Source organism: Salminus brasiliensis, chromosome 7, assembly GCF_030463535.1.
Source record: "Salminus brasiliensis chromosome 7, fSalBra1.hap2, whole genome shotgun sequence".
Classification (NCBI taxonomy): Eukaryota; Metazoa; Chordata; class Actinopteri; order Characiformes; family Bryconidae; genus Salminus; species Salminus brasiliensis.
This window is the reverse complement of record NC_132884.1, coordinates 24,381,570-24,404,274: the sequence shown is the minus strand read 5'-3', so window position 1 is coordinate 24,404,274 and position 22,705 is coordinate 24,381,570. Positions and strand designations below refer to the sequence as shown.

The window sequence follows — 22,705 nt, the reverse complement described above, 5'->3', positions numbered from 1 at the left end:
GCAACTGCTGTTATTTTAGCTTTACAGCTTACTTTTACACACAACACATGTTTTGGTTGCGCAACTCTAGTTGGTGTAAAGTAGAAATTGTATAAATGTGTATTTTTTTTTTTGACCAAACTATCACTTGTAGTTTTAAAAGCACAAATAAGTAGTGTCTCGCAATATTCTGAGCCACTTTCAATTATTATTTTTTTCAGTTAATTTGATTATTGTATCTAGAATCTAAAGATTCTTTATGTATACCTCTAATATAGCTGATGTACAGTGGGCCTGAGGGGGTCACAGGGTTTATGAGAAACTGCATATATAAATTCATCTAATGAGCTTACAAACCTAACTAATATAGGATCCTGGCTTCTCCCATTGCGCAGTAGGGTTCCCTTAAACCTGCACAGCACACCGCTCATTCAAAACAGGCCACACACACAAACACAGTTCAATACCCCAAGAGCTGCTTCAGAACCCCACATATTAACAGCGCACAGAGAGAGGGGGGAGCCAGCACCCAACCACACACCTCCAGCAGAGAAACCGTTGTTAAAAAAGCAGACATGGGAATGCCATGGTTACAGGAGACTGGGAAACATTCTGTAGGCTAATACTACATAATGAAGCAAAGCTTAAAGGAAAGGTGCACAGCTATGCACATGGAGGCACACTGTGAATACAGGCTTTCTCTGGTTTTGTCTAGAAGTTAGTGATGCAGGTACTCTACAGTGACTGCAATACATAGTTACACATCAGGAATGCTACGCTGGGTCATGTCTCTAAGCAGAATCTTAAACTCAAACTATTAAAAAGTCCAAAAATCATGCCATGCTGATAAGTTTACAGACAGCTACGGTCAGACTTCTTGGGGAAGAGACTCAAGGAGTGCAGTAAGCAGATATTAGGCCTCCAGGAGCAGTACTGAATGTGTGGGTATTGGTTTGGTACATTTGGGAACAGGATGGTTGAGGGCTAAGGTACACATTTATGCTCACATCACACACAGGTTCTGCCCAACACACAGTCATCAATCACTATCGATTATAGATTCTACATGACTGAACAGGTTTTTAGATTTAAAATGGTCTTCAAGCTAATTTTACTTCAAGCAAATCATATTAAGACATAAAAAAAAAAGAAATGAGGTAGCTCGTTTTTGGTAGCTAGCTATGTTAGAATCAAGCTAGCTGGGTTTGCTCGGCACCATTTGTCATTTTTAAGACGTCTCTATTTAAAATAAATAAATAAATAAATAAACAGAATAAAACTTTTAGGTCATAGCAGGCATGCAAGTAACATACATGCCTTACTAAAGCAACATTTTTAGATAACGCTATTAGAAAGCCTTCCCTGGACAACAGAGAGAGTTGTTCCAATACCCTTAATTTCCGGTTAAACAATGAATGAGGAGGTGTCCTAATACTTTCGACCTGGTGCAAATGGTAAGGCTACCCGTCTAAGCACATTTGTATTAGTATTACATAGCATTTAACAAACACTACGCTGATGAACCGCCCCTTCAATTCAGTTTATTATAACCAACACAAATTCACTCCAATGTGAATTCTCATGGGGAGTGAGCCAGGGAGAGAATCTAGACAGGCATAAGAGGATAAGCTGATTTATTTTGTGACACTTGATGCTCATAAACTTCTCCTTTAATCCCAAATCCTTGTCACTGGGTGTCAACTATACAGCTGCGCTGCTGAAGCCACTTACAATTTTTTTCCCCCCACTAAGAATCTATTACGTGTATTTGTGTGGTGTTTTGCAGACATTTGGTAAATCCCAAACACCATAAGGATTCAGCTGCAAGAGGCTTCATCAGGTTTCATCAGTACATTTATGCACAATCAACTCACTTTAAAACATCACTTGACTGACTCTAGAAACAAAGGCCTAGGTGCTTAGTTTTGCTTGTTAGAATGTTGAACGGGACAAAATAACACCACCCAAGCAAGCACCCTTTTTCCAAGTAGACAAAAGCACACCAGACCCTGAGAATGCTCAAGTTATTAATGCTATTAATAATCAGTTAATTAGACACCACAGCCAAACTTCAGCTACACCACTCCAAACACCAGTAAAGAGGAGCAGGGGAGGGGAGGGGAGGATGAATTCTTTAAACTTGAGGGGTAGTAAGAGGGGGGGTTGTTTGAAAGCGTGGCACACTACAGATGTACAATACCTGACTGATTTCTGCCCCCTAAACACACAGTACATAGAAGAACAAGGTCAAATGGAGGAGTTATTCCACACCACATGCTTCATTGAGTGTAATATGCCATGTTCTCTAAACTGAAGAAAAATGGGATGACTGTAAAGTTTCAAATAAGAGAACTGATTGATACTTGGGAGTGCATTTATGCAAAGAACAATACAAAACACTGAATAGATCTACTGTTTAAATGTAAAATTGTGTGAATTTAAAGTGTCAATGAAGCAGAAGACTTAGTTCAACCAAGTCAAAGTCAAAGTAAACAGTTCTGCAGCAGATACTACTGCAATATATACCACTGACAATGACCGGCTAATAGCAACATTGAATATTTCTCAGAATGACCATGATCATAAAATCTTAAATGATGGATTGAATATATAAGACAATATTGTGTAAGGAACTATGGACACATTACACAAAACAAGCTAAATCCAAAAGCCAGACCATGATTCCCACAATTCTTAAGCTTCAACCTTTGCTGTGAACTGAGAAGTCAGGATTTAATGTATAATTCAAAGTAGCTGTATGTCTTCTAAATCTGTGCATTTACTCTACAGGCCTTTTACAAAGGATCTATTAACAAAAATAAACTATATATGAAACAACCAAAGACACATAAGGATGGCATAAGTAGTCATACTTGTCCATCTTTTCACTGTTTTGACGCCAGTGTGTCATGTCTTTCCTCCAGCGCAGGTTCTCCTGACTGCCAAAGGCACTGCCTGATGGACTGCGCTCTAAAGGGGGGAAGAAAAAAAAAAAGAGAAATACATTTTAAAAACGATTTCGGAAAAGCTACTTCATGAAACCTCCTACTTACATGTTAATATCTGCAATTTCCTTGGAAATCAATAAAGTAGGTCTATTCTAAGGGCTAGATATCAGATAAGAAACACTCAAAAATAAAGTGAGAAAGCTAGACCCCTCCGCACTTACCCAGTTGTCCTCGGCTGCGTCGTACCATCTCCTGCCTGGCTCCGATACTTCCCAGGATGGCCTCCTCCAGCTTGGCTTTCATGTCTTTAGACTTCTTGAAGGTTAAACTATTCATGCGCTCAAATGCTTTCTTTCCCTGCATGAACATAAAATGGGTCTTTTTTATGAGATGGATGGACAAAAAAAGAAAAGCCACACGAGCATTACTTTACCTGGTTCATTGAATTGCTTGGTTTGTTCACTGTAACACGTTTGTTAAGGTAAACCATGCTGATAAAAGGTGTTTGTGATTCAGTCCACCAAGAATCTGTAGTGTTACCTTGTACTCAAAGCAGGACACACAGAGGTAGAGCATGTCCAGCAGGCGGTTCAGCTGAGATACAGAAAGGTCAGTGAACCACTTCTGCAGAACCATCTCATCAGCGTTCTTCAGAACCCACAGCAAACAGATGAGCAGGCTGCGGCTGGACTCAGGAGAGAAAGTGCCATGCTGACGGGTGGCCTAGGAGAAAAGTAGATAGGAGGTCACAAACACTCTCAATATCAATATCGTTCAACCTTTTTTCTTTTTTTTTTTTATTATTAATTTTCTATTTAGCTGTAATTTTTCAATTTACCCTATTTAGCTGAGCCAGTTAACCCACCCACTCACTCACTTACAAGCCCCTAGGAGGGTGAGGACACTAGGAGGTTGAAGACAAGCACATGCCTTCTCCAATACATGTGAAGTCAGGCACTGCCTCTTTCAAACTGCAGCCAATGCAGCATCACTAGGCAGCTAATACGGAATGCGCCGGATAGAGCAGTCAATAGATGCCTGTGCCGGCCAGCATCACAATTACAGTGATGAGGGGACAGAGCGCCATCTACCTACCCAGAGGATGGCCATTTGTGCTCTCTCAGGCTCTGGCCGCTGATGGTAAAAGCAGTATGACTCGGAATTGTAACTCACGGTCCTAGGGTCGTAGCGTCAGCGTCTTGGTCTGCTGAGCTACTTGGAGCTAGTCTAATCAGTATCTGTCTAACCTACCTACCTCTGACAGAGCATAAGCATCCATCGTGAGAAATATAGAGACATATTAATCTTTATTTTTATCTAATACACCCTCCATCACACCCCTTCATCAGGCTAGGTCATACTACCTGCGGATTGAGAAGGAAGCTGCTTGGCCGGGACATCTGTGGAACAGACGTTCCTGCTATGGCCATGGCTACAGTCTGACTGATCATGCTGTTGCCTTCAGACTCCTGTTCGTCTGTTCCAGGCCCACCAGGACGGCCCCACTGGTTATGTGATTCTGAAAGAGGGTCAAAACACATCAACAAGAATCCAACGCATTTCTTGCTGTGAATGAATGCAGCATATCTGCTTTAACTTCAGCATGTTTTTTTCAGGAAAAGTTATAGTAACATGTAAAGTTGGACTTATTTTTTGAACATCTGACTTACTACTAATAAAAAAAATAAATAAAATCATCCAGCCAATAAAAGCAGAGCTTATCTTTTTTTCCAAAAGCCCTATGTGAAACCAAAATTAGCGTGTTTCATTTTGGGGTAAAATAACAGGGTGGTAAATAGGCGTGTGACATGTCCAAGCAGCTATTCTATACTACTTATTCACATACTTGATATCTGAACATTTTTTTTGTTTGTTTGTTTGTTGTTTTTATAAACACACCTGTGAAGTCATGGAGCTGGGGAAGAGTTTCCATCACGATCCCAATGAGAGGCAAATAGAGCATGGCTACCCTGGCTTTGACCTCAGGGTCAGCATACCGGGGGTCAGAATCATGGCTGGATAGCAGGTTATGGACCACACTGATCACCTTCTTGTGCAGGCCGAACATCCTACACACAAACAAGGAGAACTTGGTGAACATCTGATAACCACCACCTACAATACGGCATATATCTAACATGTCCCTCACGACGTGCCAAGTCCATATTTTTACATTTCAGAAATGAAGAAATCTATCCGGCATGCCTAATATGTGGATGGATATTAGACAAGACACAGTGTGAAGTATGGAGATGAGATGACACGACACACACCAGTGTACTAACCCATCGGCTTCCGGGTCCAGAATGACAGCAAGTTCAGTCAGAACTAAACCAGCCAGGTAGTGCTGCTCTCTGAATGGAACTGATAACTCAAACATGTTAGCAATCTTCTGGTCCTGCACATGGGTGGAGAACCCAGAGCTCTGAAGAACAAGGGAGAAGGTGAAATTTTAATTGCATATTGTGTTGGAGACAATTTAAGCCTCTAAATGATGTACATATCCAACACTATTAAAATGTTGGATAAACCAAGCAAAGTACTGGCATTTAATATACAAATCGTAGCAGATTTGTCACATTTAGTAGGTTTTGTTGTGGTATAAAAATGTTGTCCACTCTAAATATCTAACTAAATATCTTCTCAAAAACATCAGTTTCCCAGCTTTCATTACTAGAGTGTGACATTCCCCAAGAGAAACACTGTATTAGCTTATTTTCCACAGGACTGAGTCTACTGCAGCCATGATATTACAACAGCAGCCTATTAACTGAGTGGCTTTTCTATTTGTTTTTTTATATAATGAGCTAAACATTTCTATTCAGTTTATACATCAAATCTTAATAGTATTGGACATGCATACTGTTTTATGGAATAAAATCCTTAAAAAGTCAGTAATCCCCTATAAAATCATTATTATTTTGGTCAGTACACATAATCACTTAAACCTAGGATTGTAAACTACAGAACTGTAATTGAATCAAATTGTAGTGAAGCCACAGATTTACACTCCAACTCCAGGGCTTAGTGCCCCACTGCTGTACCTGAGAGGTCGCAGATGACACAGAGGGAGACGGGGAAGCAGGGGGTGTGAGCAGACTGCAGGGCAGATTCAGGGTGACATAGTGCTCATGGCTACAGACGATCCTCAGGAAGTCCAGCCTTAGAGACTCCAGAGTTGGGTTCTGTAAAGCGTACAGCTTGGTGGACACCTGCATGTAGTAGGAAGGGAGGAAAACACTTCAGTAACTGTAACTGAATATTGTACTTAAGCATTTTGTTTTACTACTAATAAGTACTGTACAAGAACTATTTCAAAATATATTGTATATAAATGTATATACATTCATATCTTTAATTATCAACATTATTTGCATCTGGCAGTTGTTCAACATTAAATCTTTTCACACTGACTTCTATTAAAAGTTAAGGTTCTCCCCTTTCTCCTGTAAAGCTGGCATTTTGGAGCTTTTGCATGACAGCAATGATGTACAAAATACAGTTTGAAATGATTCAATTGATTTAAATGAGTCATGAAATTATTCTTTTTCTCATTTCTATCATTCAAGATGCTCAACATTTTATTTTTGTTCTCATTAAATTGTTTTCAGTAAAACATCAATCACATTCATATTAGCACAATATACAATTTCTGCCCAAATACGCTAATTCATCTGTTCAAGTACTAGCACTGCCAATTAGGCACTGCATCACACCACCACTCCACGGAAAAATCTCTGTTGGCTCTTTACCCAAACCTTCACATACCTGTTTCCAGTATGTCTTGACAAGACTGAAAACGAAGCCTCTGTCCATGACGGACAGCAAGTCATTAAGGAAGAAGGCCAAGCTTGCGTTAAGCCTCTCCACCAACTCCAGATCCTAAACAGAATCATTACATGTCAATTAACACAGAATACAATAATCGCTATACAGGATTGTCAAATGGGACTCAAGTTTAAAATTTATTTAATGTATATTTGTATCAGCTTTGCTCACATAGCAAAGCAGATGGGCTTTAGGTCCAGAAATGAACAGTAACTACATGGGAAGATGATATGATTTCTGACTACTGTATCCGAGTGCTAAAGCTATTTAGCTATATCTTACCTTCTGGAAGCGTGAAACAATGTCACCAGCAATGGTGCTAACCAGAGCGGTAATGTCATCCATGAAGCGCTCAGGGAAGCGGTTCTTCCTGGGGGACTCCAGGCGATCAGTGAAGTACAGGTGGTGAATAATGCTTTTAACCTGACAGCACAGAGTACAGATCATGCACCGGGTGACAATGAGTGAAACGACTTAAACAAGATTCAACAGCCTGAGAAAACACATTACCTATATATGTCCTATAGTCTAGGACATATAGGATATAGAGTGAGTTTGTGTTATAAAATGCATGATATTTTTATTAAAATTGGTCACCAGAAATGTCTCGTTGAACACAGTCTGGCAAAAAACACAGACAATTATTCCAAATGTAATCAATCCACAAAGACATGTTGGATTTTTTAGCTGTGCACAGGAGCTATGAGGCTAATGTGCAAGTAATGAAAGGTTATGCAATGGTACGCCAAAGTCTGGGCAACCCTGATTCTTTTAGTAAAAAGAAGTTAACAAAGCCACACTTATGCACATTCCAATGCACAATTACTGTTTATTCACTTGATTATTTAATAATTTAAAAGACATTATGCTCTAAAATCAGCAGCAAAGTGCTTCAAGTCTGTTTCATGAAGAGGATTTGTAAACATATTTTTACAAACATAGAAAAAGCATAAAACTGTAAGCACAAATAACTAAAGTGCTTATTGCCTATTGCCACTCCTACTGGTTAAAACAGTTTAAACTTGGTACTTACAGTCTTTAGCACATATGAAAATAGCAGCTATGAATATTAATGACCCTGATTTTGGTATACTTTTATAACTTCAAGTTTATTTTATAGACTGTATAGAACAGTATACAATATACATCTATTTGGCATTATCCTACATTACTATGAGGTGTGAGGCAAGTATGTGATGATATAGGGAATTTTCTTGATGATTATTTGTGGGGTGTGACCTTCTATGACTTTTCAGCTACATCAGCCTTATGGCTTTAATGCAAAACTTGCACCAAACATATCTTGGCTGACTGCTCACATTTGCATTAGATGACCAGTTTAATGACTACCTGCTTATTTAGAGATACACTAGCCCATATCATACTTACCATGAGCTCAAAGAAAAACCAGGCCTGTTGAAGAGCACCCTCCCTCACACTGCCACTGCTCACCACCCACTGCAGAGCCAGCTCCTCATGGAAGAGCTGAGGAACACCATCAGACCATCAGATATCCAAATCAACAATCATCTACTACAAATACAGCTCAGAAGGGCAGACTTAATAAACATACAACACTATATCTTAACACTACTACAGGAAAAGAGATAGTCCTCTGACATACAATCCCTTTGGCTGCTGCAAGAGTGGAGCAATGGATTGATTAAATAGGGTGGGGGAAGTGGTGGTGTTGAGGGGTCATCAGCACATAGATCAAACATCAAATATCAATATACCCCAACAGGCACGGCTAGATCGAGTGGGTGCTCCAAACAGCATAATGTTCGTAATGTAGTCCCTCCATCATACAAATCATCGGCTTGCATTCACGACAAAGACGGAACACATATTCAGCAATCAACAAGACCACAACCACCACACCAAACACCATTAAACCAAGAAGCACACATCCACAGACAAGACAGGTGCAGAGCGGAGCGAGGAGGGGGTGGGCTCCTCCCCCCCGGTGTCGAGTCTCTACCTTTTTGGTCGGCAAGCGTCCTGTTAAAGTTTGCAAGAAACTGGCGCTCTCAGTGTGCGATGACATGCGATTGCCACTGCGCTCCATGGCCTATGAGTGGGGATGAATGGAAGGGTGACAACAGATTAGTGTGAAGGACAGGAGTGTGTGGTGCCATCTGCTACTCAGATAGACACAGCTACACACGCGTACACACAAACACACACAAACACATCCTAAGGACAGAACGTAAACACAGTAGAAAGACAGCACAAACACTGATACCATATGCAGACGCCCTCCGTCTCACATCGTTATCCCACTGATATTATATCATCAAATTAAAAAATAGATTTGATTTCTGATTTTTGATGATCAAGAAAAAGAAGTTTAAACCCTTATTTTGGCAACACTGCATTTTAAGGCATACTCAAGCTTACTGAAGTCAAACGCAACACAAACCAGATACTTCCGAGTTTAGGTCTAAGACAGGATCATGTATTCCAAGGCAATGTATTCCAGGAGTAGGCTTAATCCATGTCTGAAAAATTGGCACTACCGGAATAATTTCATAACAGGCACAATTCCTGGAGGTTCCCAGGAGCATCAAGTGACTTCTAGAGTTTGTTGATTAAAAGCTAATGAGAGTTACTGAGTGACTAATACTTCAAGATCACAGGCAAGGTTCACAAAAGCTTTGAAGGAACTTAAAACGTTCACAAGAATGTTCTTAAATGCAGTTACATTTTAAATATTATAAAATTAAATATTAAATATAATATTCTCTTAAGAAAGTTAAAAATATATATTTTCTCAACACAGTCTTTTATGCTGCATTTCACAGCTTAATACAGAAAAAGCTTAGATAATGAAAAATATCTATATTTTATTTTTGCAATACTCTTAAATCTGTGCAGTGGACAGAGAGCAAAATAGAGGGATAAAAAAGAGAAACTAATTAAGCGTTCAAACATTTTGTAGAGCTAGAATTTAATTTTTCCTAACATAGACACTAATAGTACTTTGCGAATATTCTCCACTTTTATATCCAGTTAAATTAGACATTAATTCTGTAATTCAACTATTTAAACTGACCATTTCAGAGGCGGACCCTCTGACCTTTAACATTCTAAGTGTGAGGCTATTGTCATGTTAAGAATTTTTTTTTTAAATATTGTTCTTATTTTTTCCTGAAGTAAAAATATAAAGAAAAATAAAATTAAATATAAAAAAACATGCATGTCAAACAAACTATCATAAATAGTTACCACGAAGCAAACTGAAACTTGATGCTACCCAGAACCTGGAATACAATGTTGCCATTTATACACTTAATGTAGTAAGTATATGTATTTAAAAGTTATATTTAATGTTAATTATAGTAATTGTCACACATATCTTTCCCATTACATAGTAAATAAACTGTGTCTAATTTTAGCTGAGCATTATCATGTAGCTTCATCAGTGACAACATGAATAAAAATAAATACATAAACCTGCAACACAGAACTAAACTAACTAAAACACAAATCCAGACATACAGTATACACAGACATACACAGACATAGAAAGCTCTGTCTTTGTCTCTCTCTCGCTCCCTCTCATTCACACACATTTACATGCAGCATTTCATGACACATGCTATAGTGAGTGAGTGAAAGTGGGTCATTTGTTGGCCATGCAGTGCTCACAATGTGATGAAGACGATGGCGAGGAGAAAAAATAAAGAGGGTCTAGCCAAGGAAGAAATGAAAGAAGGATGGAAATCACATGAATGGATGGCAGGGAATAATTTAACCTCTCAACCACTGTTATTACAAACGGATACAGATTATGTTTATCTAAAATTAGCAGCCCTTTGTTTAGTCTTAAAATGGCAAAGACAGTCTCTTGTCTCTTTCAGCATGAGGAGGAGCAGGAGTATGATGCACTTCATAATAACTGGATGTTCCTATTAGACCTCCAAGAAGGGACTATTAGGCTGATTTTACTGTACACTAGCTTTTTCCCAAAGGTCTAGTTTGCGTTAGAGGTATTGTCATTTGGGTGATTACTGCGGAGATTCAAATATTATTATTGTTGTTATTATTATTATTATCTTAATTTTAGCAGCAATTAGCAGTTATCACTGTCCCACTGTAATTTTAACAGTATGAAATTCCTACCTGCAGAGTGAATTACCTTCCGTAACTACCTGAATCCAGAGCTCCCTTAAGGAATAGCAATCTCCTTCCAATTCATGCTAACGTAATAACACTTACTAACAGACATGGCCATGTGGGTACTGAGTGTGGCGACTATTGTATAATGCTGGCAGGAGCATCCGGGCTACGACCTTTCAATTGAGGCTATCTGTGTTAATCTGAGCAAATTGCACATAGCCTTTACGAATCAGGCGGTCGAATCAATTACAAATTACATTGCAGAACCTCCTCTGGTAAAAAACACCCTGAACAGTGCTTACGACAAGAACTGTTGGAAACACATTGCATTAGCATAGATTTTCAGTCCAGCTGGTAGTGGTTGGGTCGCATGGCAAAAGCCAGTCTGAATATCGCAAGCTTTCATTCAGTTTTGCTCAATGAATTTCAGTCTGGCATTATCACAGTGGACTGGCTAGAGTTCAGAAGACACTGTTTTAGGATCAAAAATCTCCAAAATGTCAACTTTGCAAAAGGAAGCACAATAGTAATTTAATTGTTTGGTCAATTTGAAATTCTATGGAGCTTCAGTGCTTAATTGACAAAGTATTGGTGATTTAATTCAATAATTAATACATTTAATATTTATATGTTTATATCTTAGTTATTAACAGCACTCGTTTAAAATAATTATTCTTTTTTATATATATGAAATATATATTACAGCACCATTCATACTTTTGGACTTAAATGTGTGCATTTAAAACATTTAATCCAGAGGCTAGAATAATCATATTTCTGAACACTGAGTTAGAATGTCGTGGCTGGCGGGTTTCAAGAAGGCCTAAGTTGTAGGGGCGTGGTAATGTGAATATGTGAGGGTGACGATACCTCTTAAGCTATGCAACTACAGCATGTTAATGTACATTAATAGTAAATTATTTAATTTAGAAAAAAAACAATTCATATCCTAAATAGCCTATATAACCAAATAACCGCCTTTCATGTCAACTTACAACTTAGGCCTACCTGAACCCCCCCAACCACAACATATTAACTTTGCTGGAGACCCACGTGTTCTCAGTGTCCTCTTTTTTAAAAACAAAAATATGGTCACCCTATATGATGATCAGCAAACATTCAACCTGGTGTGTCCACATTTTTGACTGGTACTGTATATATATATATATATATATATATATATATATATATATATATATATATATATATATATATATATATACACACACACATATATACACACACACACACACACACACACACACAATATTCCTATGACTCTTTTGAAACTACTGCTAATGCAATGTGATTAAATAGTTCAACACACTTTAGAACATTAACCCCGGATTTCATTACATCAGCTAATGGACGCCTGTAGTGGTTGACACTGCAAGTGATGGGGTACCCACATCTCCCCCACAGTCAGAGAGCGAGGCCAATTATGCTCTCTTCCAGTCCAACTATAGGAGACAGAACTTACTTTTTCCAATGATAGGGCCAAGACCGGTGTTTAATCAAAGCCCATATGAGCCAACTGGGGAAATGCCAGACTGAGTTCATAGAGTGCACCATTTAAACGCTCAGAGATTCAACACCATCTTTATCAGGCTAGTGGTTGAGGGTCTAGCTTGGCTTAACATGTCACAGACCTTAATGAAAACCGTGAATAAGGGGAGTAGGGGTTGTTGAATGAGGACACAGGATCCAAAAACAGGGTTTGTGGGTACTGTTGTTTTTAGTGGTGCTGGGCAAGTGAGTGAGGTGCTTTGTTTCTTTCCAAGGGGGTGGATTTTTTTTGTTAATTGACCTGCATAGCATCAGATGCTGAGCCAGGGCTGGTCCCCCAGGGGGCGCTCTTGCAGCCCATGGTGTGAACCCAGGAGTTGGAGCGATCTAAGCCCTGCGAGCCAAGGGGGAGGGAAGCGAAGGGGTCACGGGGTCACAGGGTCACAAGGTCACGGGCAGGAGCAAGCAAGCAAGGGAACAGCGACAAGTCAAAAGTTACAGATCAATGCCACGGGTAAGCAAAAGGGGATAAAAGTAATTTAGTACAAAACAAGTCATCATATCAAACACCCAACATGGAGCTTATTCAGAGAACAGGTAAGTTAGATTGTTAGAAATCAAAGTTCACATATTAAACAGCGTCACAGATTTAGATTTAGTTTGGCAATACTGGAAGCATTCATTAGATATTAGCAATTATATTCAATCTAAGAGAGCATTCAAAATCACAAGTTACAAGTTAAAAGTCAGAGAAAACAAACAAAGTTAAAAATAGCCATTAATTGTTTGGTCAAGGACGAGCCAAATCACTGTTCCATCTTGAATATCTTAAAAACACATTCAAACTCATTCATTATTCATATATAACAGGTATGTCTTAAAATGTCCAACCTTCCTGACATACTGTCTTTAGTAAAATACTACATACATGCAGGGTTAATAAGTATAAATAAATACATAAATAAATAAATATCAATTTGACTTCACAGTAAATTAAATGAGCGTTCAGTGCATCATGTGCCTCCATTCATAAGCATTATGCCTACCTACAAGTAATGCAAGCCTATTTAAATTAAATAAGTGGCCATTAGCTGGTTACAGATAAATGTAACTGTTAAGTATTACAGGTTCTGATTACAAACAAGCTGCTGTATGTGAAAATGTTGCATTTGACTCGCTGTGCTGCAAACAGTCCATCTCCACATCCGATGTACTGCACTGCAGTGGATGTCACTGTTTTCATAGGTTGAGGTTACAAGGGTTATATAGATAAGATGTTCCATCTGATGTTTGCCCTACCAATGAGCTATAGGGTTCAAATGTAACTGTTGAGAAACAGCAGCAGGTTATCCAGTCATATGAGAGCCTTCAGTAATGATACTGCAAGCTGTGATTCATTATCACCCAGGATTTAACAGGAGTCACAGCTTTTCAAGTATGCTTATTAATAAAGTCAGCTAGGGCAGTCATAAAACGCCGCTGGATTGAGCTATGGCTCCTGGTGCTACAACCAAATGAAACATCTAAATCTCTGTAGCGCGAACTTAGATGACAAGTCGATGCGAGAGTGGTAATGAAAAACCTAGGTAATCTAAGTGGATAGGCGTATAAGCTGCATGTGTTATAAAAATGGATTATATACTGGGGCGAATTTGCAAACATTGCTCCTCAGAATAACACGAATAACACAAATTTGACTAGACAGCATTTCATTGGTGTCACGTAAAACCATGCATTTTTTTAAAGATTATTTTAATAAATGAACATATATTTAAAAAAAAAAGCAAACCAACTGCCCTGTGGATTGTTAGAACATTTCAAAAAATCACTTTGTATAAGATCTGCTGCAAATGTTTCCATTTTGGAGATACATGGTTTTGCTCGGACAGTGACAATATGCAAGGTAGAGCATTGGTCAGCATTGGTCAGCTTTAGGCAAACACAAAGAGGAACTTCTCATGATGTCGGTTCCAGAAGTAAGTGTTCCTACCTTACTGCCTATAATGGAGCGCACTTCATCGTCCGGTGAAGTGGGCGTGCCAGAGATGTCTGGGTTACTGTTGCTAAGGCTACGGGAGCGGTTGAGGTTGAGGCTGGCGGGTCTGACAGCGGAACGGGCCATAGTGGCATAATGCACCGAACCACCTAAGCCTCCAGGGCCTGTTGACATGGAAGAAACCATAGAAGGTTAATGCATTCTCTTTTATTTTTTTGCAAAACTAATGCTAATATGTCAATTACAGGCCTCTCATCTTTTTAAGTGGGAGAACTTGCACAATCGGTGACTGACTAAATACTTTTTTCCCCCCACTATATATATACACTATGGTATCGCAGAGAGAACTCTCTGAAGCACCTGTATTTTCTGGGTCACTAAGTGTGAAAGAACAGACCAGAAACGGTTACCTGGCGAAGGTGAGTTTGGGTCCATGTTGGGAAGACGGAAGACATAATGGATGTATGATGAAAGGAGGCTGTTGCGGCCGTGCATGTCTTGACTGGTGTCTAGATACTTATGCAGGCGGTTCACTATGGAGGCCATTGCCTCAAAAGAGGCCTGACCAAGATTAACTGCAGTAAAAGAGATAATCAGAGGAAGAGGAAGCAGGAGATTCTGATGTGAGGAACAAGGTATGACTGAAGGCCCCAGGTATTAATTAAATACAGGTCTAAGCCAAGCTTTAAATTCCAAGCTTTAATCAAGTGGTAATTAACAAGGTTAAATTGGGTAGGGCGAATGGGTACCAATCTGTCCTGCGATGACGGGCGGCCGCACCACCAGCAGTACCAATTTGTCCAGCAGCAGGTGAAGGAAGCGCACCACCGGCTCCAGCTGAGAGGAGCTCAGTGCTGCAATGCTTGCTTTCAGCTCTGCCTCCAGATTGTTCTCCATGATCCGCATGTCACCGATCCTCACCGGAAACATGTGTTCATCCAAAGCGTGCACCAACGCAAAGAACTTATCTAAATACTGGTCCTAAAGATGGGAGGAAGATCAGATTAAGCATATCCATTTTCACTGTCAAATGTATAGAGACATGCAAGAAACAAAAATGCTTTAAAAATCGCAATATTAGAGTTAGGCCACCTGGGTATGGATTGTGGATACAGAGACGACCTCTACATTGAATACTCCTCTGTGGTTATCCACCCACTTCATACCAGGTAGAGGAACCTACAAAATGTCAATATTAGAAAATGAACTGCATTTTTATAATATTGTACTCAGTAAATAGAGTTTCAATGAAGATCAACAGAATTTTAGGGTAATATGTAACACGTAACGCAACATTATGTAGGAATTTGACATAATATTAACAGCTTCTTTGTAACTGTGACACATGTATGGGATTATGTATGTCTGTGTGAACAATCAGGACATTTTAAAGTATGAAAACTTTAAATGTTTACGGTCTTATTCATGATCACTGATTTCTGATTACATCGCCATCACCCAGACCTAGTGTACACCAATTTTTCATGTAAATCTTTTAGGATCTTACATCAGGAGAGAGAACAGAGTAAGACTGGGGAGGTTTTTCCAGAGACACGGGTAAGCAGAAGTGGCCCGTTCTCAAACGTCCATTCTGTAACATAGGGATCCACTGCCAAGGAGAAGAACAAGATGTCAAATACTTAAGAATATGCCTGTGTGTTTCACACTATCTAGAAGTGCCACTGCTGAGTAAAACAGGAGGCAGGTGTGTTTTGGACATGTGTACCGTGTATCCGACCGGCGTTTCCAAAGGAGTGTTTTGTTTCTGTTGGCAGCTGACGTGGTAGAAGGTGAAGAGTATGTGGTGATGGTCAGTCAGAGAAGCTGGAAGCTTAATTTTAATTTCGTCATGAAAATCTGGGGATCTGGCAAGACACAGAACACAAGCAAAAAGCAAGACTAGTTAAAAGTAGCTGTGCTAGCAACTGTAACGTCTAAACTTCAGGAACAAAAATAAGAGCTAATGTTTGTCTGTAGTCAGCTACGCTCACAAGTGGATAAGTGGGCAGCATGTACCAAACTTTTTACATATACAAATTTAAAACACACTAATTAAATGGTGTATGTATGACTGTATTTAAGATATAATTCAAATTCAACAACCAAACTTTGATCTGCATTTGCATTTCTATGCAAAGTGGTTGACAAATTTAACACAGTCACAAAGTTACTTTTTATAGTCAATGTCGTACATTGACTGACATTTTAAACACAGTAGTACACATCTCTCATTTGCAGAGGCTTTGGTTTCTGGTTTGCTGTAAAGCTGCTGTGTGACCTTGATTGCTGTGGAAAGTGCGATACATATTATACAGAGCAATAAGCATTTCAGCATTTCTAGCGTTACTTAAGTAACGTGACGTCTGAACTAAGTGTCTGAACTCTAACAGCGGACTGCAAAACGTCACATGGATCTGCTGAAGTGGTGGAAAGCAAATGAGATCAAATACCCACAGCTAGCGCAGATATGTTGACATGTTATTATTTCTTAATTGACATGCAAAGATACAGGACAGTCCGGTTTATGTAAAGCAGCGTAACATTACAATAAAAAAGTCACTAGCTCCAAAAAAGGCTACAGGATACAATAATGTGAATGATCATTTTATGTTTAGCTATCAGAAAAACAAAACACTTAAGGCTACCATAATGTTTTTTTAGAGTAACTGACATTGTTAGAGTTAATATTGAATTCTTATAAAAAAAGAATATGAAAAATGTGCTATGTTAGAAAAATATTCAAATACTTCAGTGAAAAATCAATTATCAAATATTCAATTATCAATATTTGACTAAAATGCCCATCTTTACACAGTTCGTCAAACAAAAACAAACAAAAACATTGCGATACATGATACTTCTGCTGTTCTGTACCTTCTTGAACTCACCGATTATGATAGACCACAGCAGTGTATGCCTCCTTAGAAAACTCTGCACAACTGGATTTTCCAAAGATCACCTGAAACCCATGGAAGAAAAGGCCAGTAAGTATTCCATTTGACACACACACACACACACACACACACACACACACACACACACACACACACACAAGCAATTTTTAAAAGTACTGTGTATTGTAAGCATCCTAATTCAATCTGAATTGCTGCAGCTCTGAGTCTTTGAATAATCTTTGTATATATTTATATTTGGTGTACATAATTGCATGGTCATATTTTTTACAATATTGGGCAGCCCCAGTGTCGGCTCTACCCAAACTGTAAAATGTACAGTGTGTGAATACAATATGTGCACACTAATGCATGCCTACGTCATCACTTACAGGCATGGCATTGCTGGGGTCCTCCCCATTCATAAACTGCACTTTCACCGTGATGTTGCGGGCAGAGCCTTGGCGGTTGGCAAAATTCAAGCTCTGCGGGTTAACATACAGCAGGTTCCTAACCGCCACATGGTGAGAAAAAGAAGAAAACATTCAAACAATGTCACACAAAGCAGGCGCGTTGTACTGGCAGCAATCTGTAAATCATTTCTGAAAGTTTTTTACTGAAATTTCTGCTCGCACATTTTACTGCAAAGATTTTACTGCAAGAGCAAGTTGATTAAAGTTAAACCAATTTACAGCATTTTTGCCCATTTGACAGCAAACACTTTGTGTTTTATGACTCTTAGTGCTGAAAGTGCTTTGAGCCGTCAACTACAGTAAATAAAAAGCCATAAATACTCTTTTCCCTCAAGCCTGTGAAGGTCATGGGGGATGCCAGATCTGCTCTCACATGAATTAAATCAGGGGACTTGACCTGGCCAGATGAGTCCGGTATGCTTTCTCTCTGGGTTATTAAATAGGTAAGAGAGGGAATTTTGAGTGTGAAAACTTGCCTGATATGGTTTACTGTGCCGCTGTCAGATAAATAAAACACCTGGTTGGAAAAACAGGTCCTGGCTGTAACAATAACTTCCTCAGCAGCAGGTTGATCAGTAGTAAGTTCTGCAGTAGTGACACTGGCTGTCCTTGTTTTATTAATTATAGCAATAGATATACTCCCACTTGAATAATTATTATTTTATATAAAGTTTTAAAGGGCCCAGAACATGATGAGTTTCAGAACGAGAGTTTTCATTTGCATGAATGCTTATTGTCATGTCTGTGAATCCAATTAGAGATGACTTTAGCTTAATGACAGTTGAGATTGTACAGACAGGTTAGCCACGTTAGCTAGACTACAATGAGGTCCCATCTGCAGAACTGTGTTACTGAAAATCTCGGGAGATCAGCAGTTCTAGCAACATTTACACCAGCCACTCGGACACCAACAATCAATCCATGCTTACAATTACATTAGAGACCCCCCCCCCCCCACATTCTGATGGATAATGTGACAATTGTGTAAAACTGCTGGACCGTACCTGCAAGATAATATGCACAAAGCACACAGAACTAAATAAAACGCTTGCTTGTTTAGCACCAAACTAGGTAGGTGTAAAAGCACCCTAAGCAGTTGCAAAATGATCATTATAAATGAATTATGACTTCCTATCCAGGTGGGGAATCAAATGCCTGATGTGTGCGGAGCACTGGTGTTACTTACTACTCTATACCAACAACCAATGTGAAACCTGTAACCGGAGTTTCACAGTATGTTCAGATAACTTGGACATTTATGTGCAATAAAATAGAAGTGAACGCAAGGTCACTCAGTGTGAATGCTGTGATCAAATTAAAACGATATAATTAAATCAAACTTTCATTCTCATGTAAAAAGCTAAAAACAGGAATGGAAAATTGGAAGGAAGTTACCAGTAAAGTAAAGTAGTGGCTTAAAATAAATCCAGTGGTTTAGAGAGCTGTAATAGGCTTCAAAAGCAGAGCATGAAGGAGTGTATAGCTGGGGTGACATGCCGCGGACACCACAATGACGTGGAGCTCATTCTCCAGGGAGCTGCAGGGTCACACACCGACCAGAGAGCACGCCTCTCTCATGCACTTACTGTCTCTCTTAATCGCTTTTTCTTTTTCCATTTGCCTTCATATCTCACGCCCCTGCTAATCTGTAACTGCATCCCTGTGCTAATAATGGTTCACTAATAGCGGCCTTAAAATAACTCCATATGTATCATTAATCATAGTATTTTCATCATTATAGTGTGTTCCACAAGTGGTCAGCTCCTCATCCTGATCAGACACAAACTCCTGCCATGCTTCAACATCTAGAATTAATCATCACTATGCATAACTATACATACCCTTAGCCTGAAGGTCTAGTTATTTATCTTAACACATACTGTTTAGTAATAGATGTTGCACTAAAATGTAGCTCGCAGAGCAAAGATCTGCTGATAACGTTTTTGTTACCTTCACAGTTCTTGTAGAGTGAGATGCTTGGGTGGCACACAAATGACCATCAGCATATTAGGTAGGTAGTCTTAATGTTATGGCTCATTGATAGACATCCAGTTATACAGTCTATAGCAGTTTAGCCTGCTAATTCCCACTAAAGCAATAAGGAATGTTCAATCCGGACTACTTTTTGTTTTTTAATGAACCACAATACAGGGCACGTAATCAGAACAGAGCTCATTTACATACATCAGTCTTAAAGGCACAGGAACAGAAATAGTCAGGTTTTTAATTCTCAAAGATCATGTAAAAAAGGTCATGTAACATGAACTTACAACTTCTGAATGAGAGAGAGGGGGAGTAAGTGCAGCCAGAGGTAGAGGGACATTTTCTGTGCATGTCCGGCCACCGAGAGACAGGGAAAAGGGAAAGCAGGTAGATTTAATGATTTGGTGGGTCATGTGCAACTGTTTATCTCACATCAGTGTATGGACAATCCACGTCCGTCTGACCAAACTGAAAAGTGGTGACGACGTGGATCACAGTTGTTGCGGTATGCATTGCCGAGATGCATTGTTACATTTCTAGGAAAGTGCACATCAGGTTACAGCGTCTACGTTCAGACAACGCCATAGATTCAATGCTAGCCTTAAGGCCTAAGTCCAGAGTTATGCAGTAATTAAGGCTACTGGATATATGCATAATATCTATCGTAACCGAGACATGCTTTGCAACATATTAAATAACAAATAACAATAATAAAAAAAAGGGTTAAAAACTAGCCTGCATTATTTAACCCTTTCCAGGCACACATGAACTCTTTGGGAAATGTGATTGGTCAAGAGGTCTTTTGTTTACTTTTTTGGTTTACAATTAGTTTGTTTATTTGGTCATAGAGCTCATTACATATTGAAGCCTGTGTGATACCAGAATTAAAGGCCAATATTGCAACAACAGTTAACAAGCAATATATTTTGCTGCCTTGGTAGTTCTAAGAGTGAGGAACGGAAGTGGACTCAAATACAGATTCAGGGGTTAAACTCTTCTGTCCAAACTCCCCAAAGCCTCATTCATATCCTGTTACACCCTGCCAGGCCTCTAAATACACACAGGGAGGCTGGCAGTGTTTGCCCTGTCTACAGATGTGGATCCGAGCCAGACTGCAGCTACAGCCACCCCGGTGTCATTCAGGAGGACCACGTAGAAGAAAGGTTCATGTAATTCTTTATGAAGTATAAATACAGTATTCAATTAAAGTAAGCAGGACGAGTGCTGATACAGCCCTATAGGAAGACATAGTTTATCCAACCTCAGCAGCTGAAACACTAAGCTATATATATAGTAAGTCACTGTGAATGACCAGGGAAGTCATTGACTGAATGTAACCCCAAGGGGAATCAGTCCACAGTTCATGAGCTCGGTGTACACTTTCCTATGACCTACACATGTCACAATGGGATTGGTGGACGATCAATTTTTCACAAGCCACAATGCCGGTGGGTACACAACTCTGTATGAGCTGTATGAATAGGATCATGATTTTAGGTGCCCTATAGATACAATCCCAGACTGTACAAAACTCTAACCACCACCACCACCATCACCTTAAAGCCTCCGATATTCTGTTAGGCCCCTCAGCACACACAGGCTCTGTTTGCTCGGTCTACAGATGACATGCAGGCCATAGCATCCTCTCACACAGAGAATGCATGGTTTCAAAGAGAAAATACACATGTACTGATGTTCCAGATACATTGTGTAAACATGCACCAGTGCGGTCTCATTCTGTCAGCCTGTTGAATAATATATGAGGTGAAATGATTTGTTTAGAAGCCTTCCAGCATGCTTATAAGAACACTATTTGCATTCAGGACACTGACCACTGTCCACTTAGCATTCTACATTCTGGTTATGAATCACAACAGTCTAGACTTTGATACATTGACATATCACATTTGCTTTCCTGACTGTTTATCAAGTATGCAGCAGACAAAAAGAGAGAAATTAATAAGAGGAAAAAAAGAGTAAGAGAAAAACTGAAAGGACACTGGAAGCTATTAGAGTACCTACAGCTCCATCTTGTGGAGAATGGTTAGGCTACTAAAGGTGAGTGAATGTGTGAGTAAGTGAGTAGGTTTGTCCATTAGGACCTTTTCATCCAAGAGAAAGAACGTGAGAGTGTACTTAGTATGAAATAGTATGTCTTTAAATTATATGGTTTTAATGTATTAGGAAACAATTTGAAAACAAACAAACAAAAAATCATCTGGTTCTTGGTAGGTCTTAAGATTAAGCTAAACACAATTAAGATGAACAACACTACATTACAGATTACAGAAACTAGACCAAAATGCAGTAGTAATGTGTGAAAAATTAAGTACACCCTTACTGCTTCCATAGGAATTAAGGGAGTAAGTAGCAGCCAGGTGCTGCTGATCAAATGACCATTAGTTGAGCATTCAGCTGCATGTTAACACAAAGGAGGAAATACATCAGCCCATCAATCAGCATATTTCCACACAATTTAAAGTCCATCAGTTTTTAAGAGAGCTGTGCATAATTGAATGGCCACGATTCCTCCAGAATGATTTGAGAGACTGATAAAAGTCACAGAAAACCATTACTTAAAGTTATTGCTGCTAAAGGTGGTTATACAAGCTAATGATTCATAGGATGTACCAAGATGTTCATTCATAGCAAAAAAGACACACAGTCATGTGTCTTTGAATTCTATGATAATATACATAAAATATGTTTTAAAATCCAGCACATTTTAGTCTTTAGCTGTGATCCCTTGTTACCACTTGTTGAAGTTCCTCTATCTAGCACACACAGTACTTTTCCTAAACCTCCTATGTAACACCGGCAGCTGCAAAGTTGAACAGTTTCGAGAATCCTCACACTCTCAGTCCTCCACAGTGGCACCAGAGAGTGATATGACGCTGATTCAGCAAGCCATTAAATCAAACCAAGGAACATAAATTGCACACTTTTATTATTAATTCCCACTTCAGCACCAGGGTCCCA

General features: G+C 39.2%; 1 protein-coding gene across 20 annotated transcripts in view; it reads right to left on the bottom strand.

Moving 5' to 3' along the window:
- Positions 1-22,705, bottom strand: part of dock7 (dedicator of cytokinesis 7) — a 62,680-nt gene that overhangs the window by 14,373 nt on the left and 25,602 nt on the right. For 5 of the 20 annotated variants that reach the window (XM_072684269.1, XM_072684265.1, XM_072684266.1 and 2 more), the window contains exons 15-34: positions 17,663-17,780; positions 17,268-17,338; positions 16,106-16,244; positions 15,887-15,988; positions 15,472-15,558; positions 15,129-15,360; positions 14,790-14,954; positions 14,374-14,543; positions 12,685-12,777; positions 8,737-8,826; positions 8,145-8,240; positions 7,038-7,178; positions 6,696-6,809; positions 5,972-6,139; positions 5,201-5,352; positions 4,827-4,996; positions 4,292-4,446; positions 3,468-3,650; positions 3,149-3,305; positions 2,853-2,949 (exon numbers count right to left, since the gene is read on the bottom strand). In XM_072684269.1, coding sequence (XP_072540370.1) covers positions 2,853-2,949; positions 3,149-3,305; positions 3,468-3,650; positions 4,292-4,446; positions 4,827-4,996; positions 5,201-5,352; positions 5,972-6,139; positions 6,696-6,809; positions 7,038-7,178; positions 8,145-8,240; positions 8,737-8,826; positions 12,685-12,777; positions 14,374-14,543; positions 14,790-14,954; positions 15,129-15,360; positions 15,472-15,558; positions 15,887-15,988; positions 16,106-16,244; positions 17,268-17,338; positions 17,663-17,780 — 2,700 coding nt within the window. Of the gene's footprint in view, positions 1-336; positions 391-2,179; positions 2,198-2,852; positions 2,950-3,148; positions 3,306-3,467; positions 3,651-4,291; positions 4,447-4,826; positions 4,997-5,200; positions 5,353-5,971; positions 6,140-6,695; positions 6,810-7,037; positions 7,179-8,144; positions 8,241-8,736; positions 8,827-12,684; positions 12,778-14,373; positions 14,544-14,789; positions 14,955-15,128; positions 15,361-15,471; positions 15,559-15,886; positions 15,989-16,105; positions 16,245-17,267; positions 17,339-17,662; positions 17,781-22,705 lie in introns of all 20 variants that reach the window. The other 15 variants (XM_072684270.1, XM_072684274.1, XM_072684276.1 and 12 more) reach the window with 9 other exon arrangements.